Here is an 18,320-nt window from a genome sequence, read left to right on the forward strand (position 1 = left end):
AGTGCAGAAGTATAAAATGAAGTTTCTCCTTTAAAATTTAATTTTTTAATAAAAAATAATCTAAAGCCATCTTTGGCTTCCTTGTCATGCATTAAGAAAATACAGCCTATGACACCGGCCGAACATCTCCGATGAAATTAGCACTTGTTCGGTTCTGGTACATGTTGTTCAGTTTTGGTAGTTGCTTTAAACTCCCTGACCCTCTACCATCCTTCGAACCCTTGACCTGGTCGAGTTACAAATGCCTATTAGAGATAGTGTTAGGTTGGCTCATGCGCCACCCCCATTTAGCCGTGTGGTTCATAGGCCACTTAATTTCCCTTTTTTTTTTGGGTCAAAATAAATAAATAAATTTTAAGTTTTTAATTTCTCTCTCTCTATATATATATATATTTTCATTAAGAGTGACAAATGTTTTCATTTATTGGTGCTGACAAAAGAACATGATTTTCTCAATTTCATTTGAACTAGATAATATCTAGTTAGTTATATAGTGAAGGGGTATTTTTATCTTTTCACTTTTTGAGTGGCAAAAATACTCATCCATTATAACTATCCGGATATTATCTATTTCAAATGAAATGGAAAAGATCTTAATTATAGTTTTTTACGTAAGACATCGTTTTGGCACACCCGTTCTCATAATTCATCTTTGGGCCCATAGTTTGATACAAATACTTATCTTCTACCTACGTACGGTGAAAATTTAGAAGCTCTATGGTAAAAGAAATATTTTCGCCCTTCAGTTAACTTTCTACTTCAATACTAGTCATTAGATAATAGTCATTAGGTGTTTTACTTCTGAGTGGTGTAACAAACACATGAAAATAAGCGGATGAACATATTCATCCTACTGAAAGACATATAAAATGGTTTAGTCCATCTATAAAAGAGAAACAAATAAATTTCAAAACCTTTTTTACATTAAATTATATATAAGTAAAAAAATAAAAAATAAGTGGAAAATGAATATATTGAGACCATATAGTATACATATAGCACATTATACTTTGATAAGTTCATTGTTGCAAACTGATTCTCATTCTTCATCCTTGAGTCCATATTTGACCCACTAAGCTAAATGGACAAAAAATCAGCACCCAAAATGGGTGAAAAATACAAAGTGGGGGAGAGAGGAGGAAGGTATTTTGTGAGCTACTCATTGTCATCTAAAGTTGCAGCAATGAGCCCGACCCCTCGCCAATTTGTCCCAAAGACAAATCATTTGCCATGGGGATTGATAATGTGCAGTGAAATAGTTTTCCATACACCCATACTTACAAAATTTCCAGTTGTGGGAATATTGGACGGCCGCCGTGGAACTGTTAAATTGCTCAACCCACATTCCCATGCTTACATCCTCCATCTTGAAGAGCTACCACCAAAAACAAACAGTATTTTTCAGTTATCACCTGCTGAGGAGGTGGGCTGAAGGGAAGGCATATTGAATAAATAATGAAACTAACCCTTAGGCTTCAATTGCCAAGTTGAGAGACAACATATTTAGCAATATCACTGGAAATTATATATCTAGGCCCATTGGCATAAGGAGGATATACTTCTTCCGGCCACTCCTGTTACATTACAGGATTCCTTCAGATATAGGAACAATGCAAAGAGAATCAAACATTCGAAGAAAAAAAAAAAAAAACAGAGGACAAACTTCTTAAATTAGTAGAAAACATGACTATACGAACCTCGAGATACTATGAGAAGAAAATATTCCTCTTCCTTTTTAAGATCCTACTTCCAAGCAATCAAATGTATCGGACTTCCAAAATTATCAAATTGATGAAAGGAGCTCTAGGAGAAATCAAAAACCCAAAAGACAACCAAGTTAAAATAGAATTTTGAACCATAGCAGGCAACAAGTTCAAATTTACACAAATGCAATACCACTAACATACCTCATACGTGACTGCCCATTTTCCACTTTGGAGAGGGCGATGCAAGAGATTGAGATTGCCCATATAAAGGGACTTTTTTGGAGAGATACCCTCAATTTCTTTTAGGACGGTGTCAACCCTAACGAATGTGTCATCATCACATTTCATTATGTATGCAGTGGTCACATTCTGAACCTGCATGGAGGATGTTTGGGCCATTTGAGGGAATAGAATACAACTCAGCGGAGGATCCAACAAAATTGAAGTTCCAAGACTGACACTTTCAAGGGCAATATTTGCAAAGAATTCCTACTTAAAATAAGAGTTCAATGAAAAACTAATAGATTATAAAACACAAACTCACCCCAAACTCACAGATAGCAACAGTTTTAAGAACAACAAGCTCATAGCGATCCATAAATGGCAAAATCACAATATCACCAAAGTAAGCCGTCTCCTTTTTCAGCACTGCATTTACCTCCTTCCTTGGATTCTGCATGTCGATTTTGAAACAAGTAAGAACACCAAATAAGCAAAAACTCAATCATAACCCAATGAATGACAGAAATTACTTAGAATGGAAAAATGAAAAAGAGACACATATATAACAGCCAGTGAAGAATGTCAGCAGAAAGATAAACAGGCACACACATCCATGGTATATATCACATGAGACTTTGTTAGCTAATATGCATGCCATACATCAATGTAGAAGGCCAAATTTCCGAATTCCAAGCATAAGGACAAAAGAGAAACTTGTCTATTCAATTGGAGTATATACACTAAACATTGTTATTCATATGCTCACAGGGGTCAACAAGCCTTGCATGATACCTCATAGTCATTAATTCCTCCAATCAAATAAGTTTTTATAGTTGGTAACAACCCAACCCACAGTTGTATGAACCAAGGTTGGCAACGCTGATCCTCCTCAACAATTCTGACATCTCAGAAGTCATTATCTTCAGTTAAAGTTGACAAATATAAAAACTTGTCTGATTTCTCTAGATGCTATTTTTTAATTCCCATTTAACTCATCATGCCACCTAACTGTTCCTTTCCAATATCTTGATGACTTAATTTCTTATCATAAAAAACTCAATTCTCAATTACACATACTTGGTGAACAATCAGTGTTTGGGCTGCAACAAAACAAACTCAACATAGTGAAATTCAAAGAAAGTGTGTAGGTCATTTATAGTGACAAACCCAATGTTATGCACAAAGAAGAAACAGGATCAGTAAGTCCATTCAAATTATGGTGCCCCAATCAAGCTCTTATACCATGTTAGAAACCACTAACACCCACTAGTGTATAAACCCCTATCACAAGCTTGACACGTAACCATATTAGTCCAAATTGGTATATACACCTATACACTAATACACACCATTCTATAGCTTGATGCCAAGAATCTCACCAGCACAGAACAAATGACAAAGCAGATGTCGGCCTGGTATGAAATTACCTGAATTTGGCAGCTCAGGAGTCACTCAAAGAAGGAAGAAATTGTAATTAATATGATAAGTTATCAAGGCTCATGCTTTTCTTCCATCTGAGCCAAGTTGATAAGTCTGAAATCAAATTTGTTGTAGAAAAAGAGATAAGAAATAATGGTGAATTGAAAATTTGACGCTTAACAGATGGTTTATGTAAAAAGGTCAAAAGAACTTATCTCAAAAAAATGTTCAATAGCTCTAAGTCAAAGGCACTTCATTCTCCCATAAGAACAAGATGGAGGATGGCATGGGTTCAAGACGCACTGGGTGCTTGTGTAATTTATCATTTGGAAAAACAAAAAACCAAAATAAATAAATAAATAATAAACTGTCAAGAATACGGGCTGATTAAGTCTAGGCCTAACACGTTTTGCAAAAGCTGAGTCCATAAACCCTTAATGTGCATCTTCATGTGTTCTTACACCTTTCAGGAAAGTTTTGATTATGTATGTAGGTTTTTGGGATTAACGATTTTTGGCGCCCTGACTAACATGCCAAGTTTCTTGTAGTGATGAACACTGGCCTCAGTATAATTCTGGCTGCAATATTCCAAAGAATAGTCCTTTGCTTGAGGTCTCTTCTCTTTTAATTTGGCTGTCTGGCTTGGATCTCCTAGGGATTTATCTATTGATTTATTTCTACCCTCTCCTTTGGGATTTTAGGCAGAAGCTGAGAAGGTGTTGGTACAAAAGTTAATCCACCTGGGTTACCCAAGGCCGTAGGCAGAAGGATTGTCCTCATAGCAAGGGCCCTGGCAAGGCAAACCTGCTATATATGAAAGTATGAAACACATCCATGGTTATAGACTATAGTCCAAAAATAGCAGTTAAGAGTCCAAACCTTTCAGGGTGTTATATATTATATTTAGACAAAATAATATATAACACATCATACTTTGATAAAGACATTGTGGCAAACTGATTCTCATAATTCTTCCTTGTGCCCATAATTTGATCCACTAACCCAAATGGCCAAAAAATCAGCACCCAAGATGGGTGAAAAATACAAAATGGGGGAATTAGGGGAGAGAGGAGGAAGGTGAGCGTCATCTAATTTCATGAGCTGCTCATTGTCATCATTTGCCTTAGGGATTGGTAATGTGTAGTGAAATAGTTTTCCATGCTTACATCCTTCATCTTGAAGAGCTGCCACCAAAAACAAACACCATTTTTCAGTTATCACCTGCTGAGACAGGCTGGAGGGAGGGCATATTTAATAAAAATGACACTAACCCTTAGGCTTCGATTGCCATGTTGAGAGACAACATATTTAGCAATATCACAGGAAATTATATATCCATGCCCATTGGCATAAGGAGGATATACTTCATCCGGTCACTCCTGTTACATTACAAGATTCCTTCAGATATAGTAGGAACAATGCAAAGAGATCAAACAGGTCTTATACAAATGAAAAAAGAAACTTTACAAATCAGAACAAAACAAGACAATAAGAAGCTCGAGATACTATGAGAAGAAATTATTCCTCTTCCTTTTTATTATCCTACTTCCAAGCAATCAAATGTATGAGACTTCCAAAATTATCTGATTAATGAAAGGAGCTCCATGAGAAATCAAAAACCCAAAAGACAGAACCAAGTTAAAATAGAATTTCGAAGCATAGCAAGCAACAAGTTCAAATTTACACAAATGCAACCCCACCAACATACCTCATGTGTGACAGCCCATTTTCCACTTCGGACAGGGTGATGCAAGAGATTGAGATTGTCCATATAAAGGGACTTATTAGGCTTTATAACATCTCTAGTATGAGTATGAATTTATATACACATAAATTCTTGGTCTTCATGTTAACACTATCATTAATTTATATATACATAATGACATCTCTGGTATGAATTTCCCATCATTCCTGACCAAAATGCTTCAGTTAAGTCCGAAGTCAAATTCGTTGCAGAAAAGATAAGAAATAATGGTGAATTGAAAATTTGACGCTTAACAGACGGTTTATGCCAAAAAAGGTCAAAAGAACTTGCCCAAAAAGGGTCACACAGTGTGATTGTGTCATTTATCAATTGGAAAAAGGAAAAAACTATAAGAAAAAATATATACAATAAAATAAAATAAAAAAATCCATCAAGAAGAGAGGCAAATTAAGTCTAGGTCTAACAAGTTTTGCAAAAGCTGAGTCTATAATCCCTTTATAGGGCATCTTGGTGTGTTCTTGCACTGTTTCAGGACCACAGGCATGCCTTATATCCTCTTATTCCCTCACAGTTCTATCAGTTTGTTTAAATTTATGCTGGAAATAAATGCTAGAAATGTTGTTTTGCTGAGATCAACTAATTTTCTGTTAAAGACACCGCCAGACAGCCCTTTGGGCAGCATAAGATCTTCATGCTACACTTTTGTGGGTCTAATTAAACTTACATGCTATAGTATAGCAGAAGGTTACTTATCATGATGATTGTAATCCTGGAAAGCTTTATTCTCAAAGAATTTGCATAATGGAAATAATGACAAGCTTATTCAATTAATTTCCTAGAAGGTTAACGAGCATTTGAATAACTTCAAGATCAACATGTCTATCTGATACTGTGGCAATCAAAAAGATAATAGGCAATCAAAAAGGCAGTAAAAGAAGACTCACGCACCCTATAACAACAAGAAAATATCTCCTGAATATTAATTGAAAATGAATTCAAATTACATAAAGGGATGCCACCCATCTATGTGAGAGAGAAGAAAACAATCTAAACAAAAACAAATATTTAAAAAAAAAAGAAAAAAGAAAGAGTAAAACATTAATGTTACGTTTGGTAGGAAGGTGGAATGAAATAGCTTTGGAATAGGCATTCCCTCATGAGCAATAGGAATGACTATTCCAATGCTATTTTATTCAACCTTCTTCTATTCATAATAAAAGCTATTCCATTTTTTCTAATGGAATAGCCATTTCGCGTACCAAACATAACATAAGTATTTAAAGATCATAAATCGATAAGAGTATCCATGTTCTTATAACAGAACAGTTTTGGCGCCAGTAGCACCAAATACTGCGACTTCCAAAAAAAAAAAAAGGGGCACCAAATACCATTGCTTACACATGAAACATGACCAAATGTCACAACTGATTATTAATCAACAATCAAATCTTTCTTTTTGGTAGAAAAAATCTGCAATTAACCTGTAATTCCATTACAAAGTGAATCTAGCATACAGCAGTGACCATCTTATGGAACTATTAAGTTTGGATAAAAGAAGGTTGAGTACAGCAAATTGGATAAGGAGGAACTCTGTGCATACATGGCAAGTAACTGAACTACATTAGTATGATGCTTCATTAATCTACCGTCAAATTCATGGCTGCTTTTTTCTCCTATGGATGACGAAAAAGCCATTAACGAATGATTTCAGTTCAAGTAAAGCTAGAAAGATGGTACATAGAAGAGTAGCAGAAGTATAAGTAAACAAACATATTGACAAGCAAGAACCTTTTCCGAGCTGGATGACTGGAACTCTTCCCAATATCTCTTGAAGTCCAGTTCCAATTCATGTTTGTCTCTGCTTTCACAAGAAAAATGGTCATCATCTGCTTTCATCCCTACACATGCAGATCAAAAGAAGCTTAATACCTTCTAACAGCATATGTGGACCTCCATGCACAGTGAAATACGCTAAACATCATTAAATGGTTAGCCCATTGTTAATCTTGCTTAAGATCCATATACTGTCAAACATGTTAATGTAAAAAATGCTTTGACTACCGGTGATAAGTTGCAACAATGGGGTTTTAATGGTGATGCTCATTGTAGTTTCTGCAGAAGTGGAATAGAGGACTGAGAGCATCTATTTTTTCTTTGTGGATTCAGTAAAATAGTGTGGAAGTCATGTTATGCTGAAGTGTAATTTGACAAATCCTCCCATCAGCTGAGATGATTTTATCTCTGTGGGGATCTAGCAAAATGACGCTCTCCCACTAACAATTCCAAACCCTCTATTCAACCCCATCGCTGTGCCTAAACCACTTCCAGCAGTATGGCTTTGAGGAGGGTTTGAACTCCAAAAGGGTCTTACCCCTCTTCTACTTCTACTATTTAACACATGTTTCTTCCTGAATTTTTGATAAGGCATATGCATCAACCAGATTTTTAGAATTAAACAGCCTAATAAGTAGTCAGACCCCCAAGAAAACAACTTAATTTGTGAGTTTCAGACAATCCATAAACTCTATTGGCTAAAATTTCGAACAGAGTTTTGTATTCCTCCACTTAACCTACATGCTTCAGTTTAGCCAATGATTCCAAGGGATCATCATAGGATCCTTTCCCAAAACTACCTTGCAGGGCCTTAACAAAATCTTCCCAACTACCAAAACATCTAATAGCATCTATTTCTTGAAACCAGATTAGGGCCTTACCTTCCATATGAAATGAAGCAACTGTAAGCCTCTGCTGTACTGGAGTATTGTAGTAGTTGAAAAATTGTGATGCCTTATAACACCAACTCACCATCAAACCTTGGGAATTCTAAGCGAATTGATCTTGCGTGAATACCATAAATTCCACTGTTGCCCTCATGGTAAGAATGCCCCCATACCACTACAACTGTTACCATTGTTGCCATTATTATTGCCATGATCCTTTTGATTTAAGACTGACATCTAGCTCCAACGGTGGTTTTGGCTCCGGCTCTAACTGTGGTTCTGACTTCGACGGTTGTTCTGGCTCCAACTCCAACGGCGGTTCTAGCTCTGTCGGTGGTTCTGGCTCCAGCTCCAACAGTGGTTCTAGCTCCGCCGGTTCGGCGTTAGCAGCTCTTCTCCTTCGTAGAAGAATAAAAGACTATTTTATTCTACATTCTTCTATTCTTAAAGTCATGATACACAGCACACGCATTCTTAGAGTCGTGATACACAGCACACGGCGTGCTCTTTTACTTCACCCCTATTCTTAATAGTCATTTAACATACAAAATTTACCCTTAGAAATATAATTTTTTTGGGCCAGGCAAATATGCAACAAAAAGTTTTCTTTTAGTCCAAAATGAAAGTTCTTGCAACTGTATCATAAATAATAAAAAAAAATAAAGATAGATTTCATGTTGAACAAAGTCTCATCAGCCAGTAATAGAGTTTGGCAAAGTCTCAACATCAAAGACAAAAGGAGTCGCACCTTAAACAGAAAAATCTCATCTCTTATAAAAGTATCTCACACAGATTATAATTCACCATTCATTTAAAAATTATTACAAAAGAACATTTAAATAGACTGACAAAAATCCTAACCCTAATTTGACAGACTTTGAGCTAAGCCCATTATAGAATTACAGAATAACTTAAAACTTTGGGTCAAACCTATTATTGAATTACAAATAAAACTAATAATCTAAATAAAACTAAAAGACCAAATTCTTTATTTTTCATCCTGCATCAGAGAAACAGAAAAGATCACTCAAGTAATAAATTAATAGTAGATGGCACCTCTGGACCCAAAATTTTGAGAATTTGCTCTTGTTTGATTCCATCTTTGTGTATGTCCATGCATTCACCGTCGCCTGAATAAAGTGTTATTTCTCGAACAATTCTCATCTTCTCTAGAAGAAGAGCATTTTTTTAGCAAAAGTACCGCAAGGTCAAATTGAATTGGATAACCACAAAATCCACGTAGCTCCACTTCCTTGAGACGCTGATGTTGACAATATTCTTTTTTTTTTTTTTGTAAGTACAATAAAAACGAACAAGAGATTACAACATAGGAGGGCTGGGAAACCCAAACAAAAAGACCCTAAACCACCCTAACAGAACAGGTAAACAGAAATTAAAAGGCAATGCAGCAAACAAATACCGTGGACTTATATTTTCTTGATACGAAGACCAAAAAAGAGGACCACCAAAAGAGGCAGTCATATATGGTGTGACAAAGGCACAACCAAAAGGGCAAGAAAGGAGCACAGAACTGGAAAAGTTCCACAAACCTCCCCAAACCCCACAAGAATCGAAGGTGGCAGGGACTCAAAAATACAGGGAAAAGAACAGAACAAAAACAAAATCAGCATAAAGAAAGTACAAAACCCAGAACAAACTGATTAGTAGTGTTTTTTCTTCTTCTAATAATTAGTAGTGTTTGTCATATAAGCTAATCTAGTATGAAAGCCATTTCTGGTCTGGCCTTTGTTAAAATGTAAAATGATACAATTCATTACTGGCAGTGCCATAATAACTATGCCTTTTAATTTGATAAACACAATCAAATGGAAACATGAATTATCTGCAATTGCTTGATGAGTTTTTATGTGGGGGTGTATGCAACTGTACAAACCACGTTCACATGAACCATTCAAATATATATCAGCATGGTCTGGAACTTTTTGAATGTCTTACCTCAAATGTTGTATTATGTATGCTAATTTTTTTGTTGGTATCTTATTTTCTGCTTTTGACGTCTAATTATTGTTTTCTTTCAATGGCAGAAGGGCATTCCATAGCAACCGTTTCACTGATCGGACGATCAAGCTGTGGTCTAGCAGTAGCCATGAGAAGGAACAGGCTATGGATGTGGACTAGGTTGCCAAAGATGATAAAATGTTGCTAAAGATGATAATTTTGTTTTCTTTAATCTCTCAAATTCAACCTGCTCTTCTTTAACCAAGCTCTGATACAAGCTGTGTTAGCTGGATATCCCAACAAGTAAGAAACTCAAAAGATGAGTTCTAAGAAGTTGTCGAGCATGCCTCAAGTACAAGAAGTTTCTACCAATGTTTCATTTTCTTGTGCTTAGCCATCTAGCAACTGCCTCAGCTGACTTGACTGCAAAGCTGTGGAATGCTTTGAAGGGTCTGTCCTGAAGAAATGAGGGCCAGCCTGACTGTGACGACTACCATCCATCGGGGAAGACTTGGGGTTGGGGTTTGCCCACAAGGGTTTTATTTTTTATTTTTTATTTTTTATTTTTTATTTTTATGGTCAAAATGACGGACCATTGGCAGCATCCATCTTGTGGTCTTGTCAAGGCACTTAGACACTTGGTTCTTTTTCTTTTGGCTTTCCTTTAAATTAGTTTGAAGTAAATTCCATCGATATAATCTATTAACATATTTTGAGTTTAGAGCATGTAATTTTCACGGGCATTTTGAATAGTATATATTTGAGCATGTGATTCTTTTGGAGGAAAACTTGGTTCTTTTCTTTTTGCCTAAATTCAGGATGTGACATTATTCTGAATACGTACATTGTGTGTATGTGTAGGGGTAAACTTAGGTTGGTTTCTCAGATCAAGTCCATTAGGAACTACTTAAAATTAAAAAACCCAAATTAAAATTAGGTTGAAGATCAATACTAATCAAATCAGATAATCTTAACGAGTTTTAATATTTTATCTAAATTTTCATTCACTACAAAAACCTAATGAATTTTGGGCGGTTTTTGGTAAATATGAATTAAAGTCATCATTTCCATTCAAACTTCTATGCATTTACCATTTGGAGTGTTAAAAGAGATGTATTCAATATTGAGTTCCGATGTCATAATTGTTAACATGATAATTTCTCAAAGAGACCTAACGAAGCAAAGATTTGACCATACATGTAAAACTTGTTCTCTGAATCACATGTATATCAATGTCTTGTGGGCATCCATACGGTAATTCATGAAGGTACAGCAGCTCATCCGATTGAAGATAGCGTGGAATCGCCAATGGCCGACTCAAGCATTGCTGTTGTGTAGCAAATCAGTGAAGTGGTGGTTTATGCATTCACTCTCAACAACTAGCTAAAATATTGATCATACAAACAAATCATTCTCAACAGGGTACACGCTAATCAGAAAACGATCCGATTTATTATTGGACCGACTGCTCTTTTAGGTTTCTAACAACCACAAATGTTCCAAAATTTGATCCTCTAGTCAATTGTTAATGCACCACAAACTTTGTCATATAGCAAAGCACTACAAGATAGCATCCCTAGGCCTATGCCGGAGGAGTTGGCAGACTCCAAAATAACTATATAGAAAAGCAACAGAGTTTCAGAACAATTGTGTAATTTTGGATGTTGGCATATGTAAAGACCTACATTTCACATCACCTACAGCTGCATACGCCCAAAAATAAAGAGGTCAAATTTTCTTCATATATTTTCAAAAAGAGATGCATCATTCATCGTCTTTAGTCCTTAATTTTAAACCAGAACACTATATGAAGTAGTCATCAATAATCATCTAACAAAAGTGTGTTCGTGAAACAAGAGAAATGTCAACAGTAACATGGTCTTTAACTGTCTTCGCTTTCCAGCAAGATAAATTCAGCCAATTAGTCCTCTCCTCTTGAAGGACCACGACATAAAAATAACTGTAAATTAACCTCACAAGTGTAATGTCATTCAGCATGATCTCCAAAAATGTCAAAACTGCTAGGGATTTGTGTTTCGGGTGAAAGACTTGCTCCAGTAATTTTGGTATTTTAATCACTCTTAACAACAGAGGGTCATATCTGCAAAATACCCTAGCAAGTAAGCAAAACTCCCAGATGATAATTAATATAACCAGAAGATCATTTCTTTGATGTTGCCACCTCATTTGTACCAACCGGCGAGGAAATACCTCAGCACGAAACAGAGGCAGCACGCAATGGCCCGTGGAAAATAGATACAATTGTGCTAATGAGCCATCTTCACAAATCAAATACCCATTCACACAGACAGACATGCAAGGGATACCAGTGGACTGTCTCATGTGATGCATGCTTTTAACAGAATGGAACCAGGTAAGAGTAACACCACAATCTGAAGAGTTCTCATTAGAAGCATATAATGCTAAAAATCACCTGGACAACAAGATGAACAGTGCAAAGTGACTTTTCGGACATCTTTCCAAGTATTCTCAAAGTGAAATTAACAAGTGTCCCATCATTTGTCCCAGTCAGTAGTCCACTCTTAGAATCGAACCTGATCAGTTAAAAAGATATGGCCGATATTACTGGAAAAAGTTTCACATACACTGACAGTTTGTAGAGAATGAATCTAAAGGACACAGAAAGCTACCTAGGCAGGCGATGCCGTGCACATGGAACCAACCCAGAAAGCTGAGAAAAAAATAACGCAATTTAGATGCCTTGACCAGCAGAGTTCTAAATTATGCGCCTTATTTTTCCCTTTTTGGTGGGGCGTGGAGGCGAAAGTTTATTAGACCAAACCTGGGGGAGTGATAAGAGGAAGTTCAAAACTTGAGGAGCAAAGAAAATCAGGAGTGTTTCACCGCAACAAAGATTTCAAAATGAAAAAAGGAAAACCATTATTAGGCAAAGTATTAGCATAGTGATATGAGTAATCTTCAAGCTTACTATACTTGAATTTGATCATGTTGATTAACTCTACAAAACTGGCAGTGATCCAGCAGAAATGTTAATGGGAGAAGAATGTAGGTTTAACTCAAAACTTATCAACGCAAAGTTTGAAATTCAAAATTCCAGATTGCATGTATGTTGAAAACGGGCTCCAAACTGATCCAGAACTATTCGGAAACGTCAAACCGATTTTCCCAATGCATGAACCATGATTTTTCCATGCAGAAACAAGTCCCCAATTATTTTTAGAACTCCTCTCAGACATAATTATTAAAAATCATAATTAGACGGTCCATGCAGGAATTTCAGTATGATCTTTCTCACCAATTGCAGCTAAGGCAGAGTACCTAAGGTCCAATTCCTTAACCACAATTTTCTCTAGCATGAATAAAGATTTTAACTTCAAAGCCCCACTAAGTAGGAAGGGTCCTGGGAAACTGAGAGGAAAAGACATACTTGATGCTACTGAAGATATAAGTTATTAGTAGAAATTAAAAACTGCAGTTTTTCTGTTTTTCCTACTACTGCATAATTTAAGATAAGAGAGCAACATCATGCTGGTGGAGAAAAACAAGAAAGAAAAAGAAAAAGAGAGAAGATTCCAACTTTCTGAAGCACCTATAAGAGAATGTAAGTTAACACACCTAAAATGGCCTAAAATCCCGACTACAGCCATAGTCATCCCAGCAAAATAGGTGTAGGTATCTCCAACAAAAACTGAAGAAGGGTACCTATCATAAGCAAGTCAACAAAAAATGTCAAGAAGAATTACTTAAATTTGCAGAAAGAATGATCATAAGAGACTATGCAACAAGATGATGTATCACTACCAGTTAAAAGAAAGTAAAGCCAATGATGTCGTGAGTAACGGTTGAACTAAATAAATTGAGAATGCATGGGCCTGCTTTTGCTCAGGACCTGTGGATGCTCCAATTTGCATGATATTGTGTATCATAATTTGCGAATTGCTAAGATGTGTCATTTTCTCTAACAAAGTTAAAATCCAACGGTTTTACAAGCATTTATGCTTACAGCAGATGCAATGACAACAGCTTGTCCAACTTCAAGTCCATTCAAACCAGCATGGATATTTATAGAGTTTGTGCAGAAAACTGCCAAAAGCCCCATATATAGTTTATATATCCATCTTGTGACATCAGAAAAATATTGGTAAGACAGACTAGAAAAATAAATAACTAAACAATCAAAATAACAACCAGCATTTCAAATGTGGAGAACATTGGCAAAGTCAGGGAGAACCTGCTTAACCCAGTCAAGAAGTAATAGCACTCTTTTTTTTTGGCACCCACCCAAGGCGGTGGCTAAGCATTCATTAAACTCATGCACACAATGTATCTAATTTTAGAAGTTAAAGTGCATAATCATGAATGTAATCAAGCAGTTTAGCAGTAGATTTTTCATGCTGTCTTTAACACAATTTACTTCTTGTCACACCCTTTAACAGAGAGAGAGAGAGAGAGAGAGAATTGTGTCTTTCCAAATGACCATACCAGCCCATTAATAGAAGGACCGATCAACCAAATATGTACATATATTTTTTGATAAGTAATTTATATTCATTCAAAGAGCACAGAGACACAACCATAGTACACAAGGAGTATATAAGAGAACCCTTAAATCATAGAAAAAGAACATAATTCTAAAAATTCAGAAAAATTAAAAACAGGCAAATTATTGCATGCCACTCTCCATATATACGGGGATTGTAGCATCGTCTTCTTCATTTCTAGCAATCCATTCTCATGATCTTCAAAGCTCTTTTTGTTCCTCTCTCTCCAAAGACACCACATTAAACACAAGTCTAGTAAATTTTTTTTTTTTTTGATAAGTCTAGTAAATATAATATTCCAATGATTCCAAGAAAACACTTATTCTTTCATTAATCCCACTTTTCAAGTGGCACACTTGCCATGTGCATCCCAATCATATTATTTTGCACAAGTTCTTCAATAACAAAACACCAATCTACTATCATAATTGAGAAGAATTGTCCAATACTCTTCTTTTCCTAAATTCAATTCATTAAACATCCATTCTAATTGATTGTGTATTCTTTAAGGAATAGCCAAAGAAATGCTATTCCTTGTCTTATGTGGTGTGTATGGAGTGAAAGAAATGCTAGATGTTTTGAGAATTCCTCTAGGTCTTTAAAGGAACTTATTCATTTCTTTGTTTTTCACTCTGTACTCTTGGACGGCCGCCTGGCTAGCTCCGTTAGTGATTAGCTTTTCTGACTTCCTCTTTCATTTCTCTCCCTCTAAGGCGCTCTCTTTTTATACTTCCCATGTATATGGGTTGCGCCCCTCTGTGCTCTTTTTATATCATCATTACTTATCAAAAAAAAAAAAAAAAGCTAAAACTAGGCTCATAGACAACCATAAACACTTTCCTTCAACAAAAATTAGCCCCACAATAAGAGTAGGCTCATTAGTTAGATGGATGATACTGGCATGCTTCCATATTTCAGCAAATTCTTCTGATATTGAATAATGAAGAATCTGATGCCTCATCCATTAGGAGGCCCCTTACATGTTCTTTGAACATCTTAAAAAAAAAAACGTGCTTCAAACTTATAATATAGTTGATACTATGCTTCTTGAGAAAGAACCTAATAACATTGACTGCATCCTTTCTTCTACATGCTAGTTTAAATTGATGGATCTACTTTGGATTCTAACATACTATGCAATTATGTCAAGGCTCAAGTTTACTGATTCATTGAAATTCAAGATATATATTTCAATTAATAGCAGCAAGGCACATACTTCATGTTCTTTATGCCATGCTTGTGATTTACCTGCCACTTACACACTTCTTAGATAAAATATGTGAAATTTCCATTGAAATAATAACTTCGATCTTTTCCCCTGGCTAGGTACTAACCAAACTTTCTTCCTGAACCTGAATTTGTATAAATGTCAACATTTACATACCCACCAAAATTTGGAAGGACAACCCAAGATATTTAGCACATAAAAAGAAAAGAAAACAACTCATGTTTGAATATAAGTTGATGGCAATATAGAAAGATAGAGAGAGAGAGAGAGAGAGAGAGTAGATAACACAAACATTTAAATGGTATGTTTCTCTCTTTGTCATATTGTTTTTTCACATCAGAAATCATACCTAGATCAAGAATCTCTAGTCCAACATATGGAATAAGAGGCTTTGGTATAATAATTGTTGTATGCCCAGCATAGGCCATCAACAAAGGAAGAGCAACAAATGATGGCAGTAGTAATTTCCTGCTCTTCACAAATCACAAGGAAGCACATAAGAAATACAATCCAGCACTAGTTCAAGAAGGATGCAATGAAATAAATGCTTAGGAAAAGAACAAAGATGACTGGATACTCACACTCTCCAAGGGATATCAAGGACATCATCAACGAATCCAATTAATGTCATGAAGTAGATGGATGCCAAAGCTGCATTGTACTCAACAAGCCACTGCATCATTGATGTGGTGAAAACATCAATTTTATTCTAGTTAAAGCCTTTCACAACTTATTAAAATGATGTTAGTAATAAGGACACGATGAGTTAAGTTGAGCTTAAAATTAATCCAAGGTGTCCCAGTAAGCATAAAAATAAATACATAAATAAAAGCTTTGTACAAGTTTATGAACTAGAAACTTTTTTCAAAAGACAAAAAACTTACGTTTGAATCTGATGTGAAGTTAAAATACTGAAATAAGATGGCCAAGACCAAGAAAACAATCCCAACAACAATACCCAACGACTCAGGCCTGCAAAAATTACAAAATACTGTCATCAAGGATACTAAGAGAACTTAGATGGATGCACTAAGATTCAAAGGTATATGAATAAATGGAGGAAAAAAACAGAAAAAGAAAAAAGAAAAGAGATAAAAGAGAATACTAACAATATATACTCATAGCTTTGCTTTGAACTTAGCATTTTTGTCCACGGCAAACTTTCGTTAAAAATTTGCTCCCATGGTTTACAAGACCTCAGAATCACAAATTGATTGATTACTTAAGATCAGTTAAAGTTTATACTTGCAACTCCCCATACTATAAATAGCTGATGACAGAATTATAATTGTCCACTCATAAACTCTTCTTTTCCAGTTGTTGGACCATTTGCAAGCACCGTCAAACTAAAACTGTGCAGATCAGGTTTTCAGCTATCTTTTAATGAAAGAGAAATTAGAGAATGTATCAAACCAAAAAGGAGAAGAAAAACATGAATACAAGTTCGATTTTAGGATAATTACAAAAATTAATGAACTCACGCACACACATTAAGTCAAACTCAGAACAAGGGTGAGGCATCTCATATAATTTCCAATAAACAAACAGTCCTAAAATGTTAAGATGAAAACAAAATTTGAACAATCCAGATAAAAATACCAGTCTAGTACCTATCCAGTGATAAGCAAACTGATACATACTCTATACAAACCATTACTGTCAACTAAAAATAACTTTAAACAAAGAGGACAAAATCACACTTTTATTTAACGATGGCAATGAAAATTGAGAATCCAACAGAAACCCAGTTCATAAATTCGACAAAAAGGAAAATGTAACAGAAACCAGCCTCAAATTCAACGAAAAACAAGTCTAACACATAGCCAGTTGACAAATTCAATCAAAAACCAAATCTGCCACACACCCAGCTGACAAAATGAACTTAAAATCAAAATCTAACACATACCCAGATCATAATTCAATCAAAAACCACACGCAAACAACAGGAAAGACAACAAAAAATTACACTCACTCTGAGAGTGCCTCCAGGGGTACCCTTCTTGTTGATATCGTAGCCAAAGAGATTGCACATGATGGCGTATCTGGAAGCCACGGAGATCATCTTAAGAGTGACGAAGAATCCCGCGATGCTGAGCCCCGCATTTATGAGAATCGACCTCTTTAGGTCCTGGTCGATCTTGTAGTGGTGGAAGATGAGGTCCAAGTATGGACCCAATAGTAAGAGCGCGAGTTTCACAATGAAGCTGGACTTCGCCTTTAGTGGCGCAGTGGCAGGCTCGGCTGGCGTGAGGTCTTGGGATTTCGGTTTCTCTAGGGGTTTGGTGGGTTCTGCCGATGCGTCTGCCGAAGCTCTCTTGCGAGCTGCTTTCTCTCTCTCTCTCTCAAAGATGATAATTCATTCAGTCATTCAAATCCTAAATTTTTTGAGAACGGTGCGGGGTTAACTAATTCGAATTTCCTTCTCTTTTTTTTTTTTTTTTTTTTTTTTTTTTTTTTTGCGGGTATGTTAAAAAAATGTTAAATACTTAATACTCTCAAGGGTTTACTTCTTTATTTTTTTTACTTAGGATTTGGTTTTTATTACAAGAGATTTTTATAGTTTTGATAAAAGACTAAATTAATTATTCCACAATTGACTTAATGAAAGTCGATGTTACTGACACGTAGACCAATTAAAATTCGATACCTGATATAAATGACCACGTCATCATGCCACCTAATTTAAAAAAATAATAATAACAAATTAAAAAAAATATATACTTTTTTTTTTTAAAAAAAAAAGGGGTGGCCTTAGTTACCCCTTGTCCATTTGAGAGCCATCCCCTTTGACCATGGGGTGGCCGAGTCATCTCAAGGTGGCTAGAGCCACCCCCTTGG

General features: G+C 35.7%; 2 protein-coding genes across 10 annotated transcripts; both read right to left on the minus strand.

Annotated features, from left to right (window-relative positions):
* Positions 1-950: 950 nt before the first annotated feature.
* Positions 951-17,838, minus strand: LOC132169478 (hydroxyproline O-galactosyltransferase GALT2). Of its 9 annotated transcripts, none has more exons than XM_088516502.1 (15): positions 17,455-17,838; positions 16,367-16,454; positions 16,064-16,155; positions 15,832-15,950; positions 13,717-13,796; positions 13,329-13,415; positions 12,383-12,534; positions 12,166-12,286; positions 7,858-8,170; positions 6,841-6,950; positions 2,251-2,379; positions 1,908-2,081; positions 1,698-1,803; positions 1,467-1,574; positions 951-1,375 (listed from the first exon to the last, which is right to left on the minus strand). In XM_088516502.1, exons 9-13 carry the CDS (start codon positions 7,982-7,984, stop codon positions 1,744-1,746), a joined length of 600 nt encoding a protein of 199 aa, XP_088372628.1. In that variant the 5' UTR covers positions 7,985-8,170; positions 12,166-12,286; positions 12,383-12,534; positions 13,329-13,415; positions 13,717-13,796; positions 15,832-15,950; positions 16,064-16,155; positions 16,367-16,454; positions 17,455-17,838; the 3' UTR covers positions 951-1,375; positions 1,467-1,574; positions 1,698-1,743. The 9 variants fall into 9 exon arrangements, with proteins under 9 accessions (XP_088372628.1, XP_088372627.1, XP_088372642.1 ...); XM_088516501.1 differs by lacking the exon at positions 13,717-13,796 and adding an exon at positions 15,503-15,606; XM_088516516.1 differs by lacking the exon at positions 13,717-13,796 and having other exon boundaries at positions 16,064-16,133.
* LOC148588129 (uncharacterized) lies at positions 15,584-18,292 on the minus strand. The gene is made up of 7 exons (XM_088514235.1): positions 18,242-18,292; positions 17,455-17,823; positions 17,082-17,092; positions 16,367-16,454; positions 16,064-16,155; positions 15,832-15,950; positions 15,584-15,606 (listed from the first exon to the last, which is right to left on the minus strand). Exons 1-7 carry the CDS (start codon positions 18,290-18,292, stop codon positions 15,584-15,586), a joined length of 753 nt encoding a protein of 250 aa, XP_088370361.1.
* Positions 18,293-18,320: the final 28 nt, after the last annotated feature.

This window comes from Corylus avellana, chromosome 1 (assembly GCF_965113065.1).
Source record: "Corylus avellana chromosome 1, dhCorAvel1.hap1.2, whole genome shotgun sequence".
Lineage (NCBI taxonomy): Eukaryota > Viridiplantae > Streptophyta > Magnoliopsida > Fagales > Betulaceae > Corylus > Corylus avellana.

Excerpts from the sequence above, each read along its gene's own strand:
- LOC132169478 (XM_088516516.1), bottom strand. The coding sequence starts at position 7,984 with ATGGCAATAATAATGGCAACAATGGTAACAGTTGTAGTGGTATGGGGG. Across the intron at positions 2,380-6,840 it reads AGTCATCCAGCTCGGAAAAG|AATCCAAGGAAGGAGGTAAA; the intron begins GTTCTTGCTTGT and ends ATCGACATGCAG. Across the intron at positions 2,082-2,250 it reads TTGCTATCTGTGAGTTTGGG|GTTCAGAATGTGACCACTGC; the intron begins GTGAGTTTGTGT and ends TCCTCCATGCAG.
- LOC148588129 (XM_088514235.1), bottom strand. The coding sequence starts at position 18,292 with ATGACTCGGCCACCCCATGGTCAAAGGGGATGGCTCTCAAATGGACAA. Across the intron at positions 17,824-18,241 it reads GGCTCTCAAATGGACAAGGG|AGAGAGAGAGAGAAAGCAGC; the intron begins GTAACTAAGGCC and ends ATCATCTTTGAG. Across the intron at positions 15,951-16,063 it reads CTTGATATCCCTTGGAGAGT|GAAATTACTACTGCCATCAT; the intron begins GTGAGTATCCAG and ends TGTGAAGAGCAG.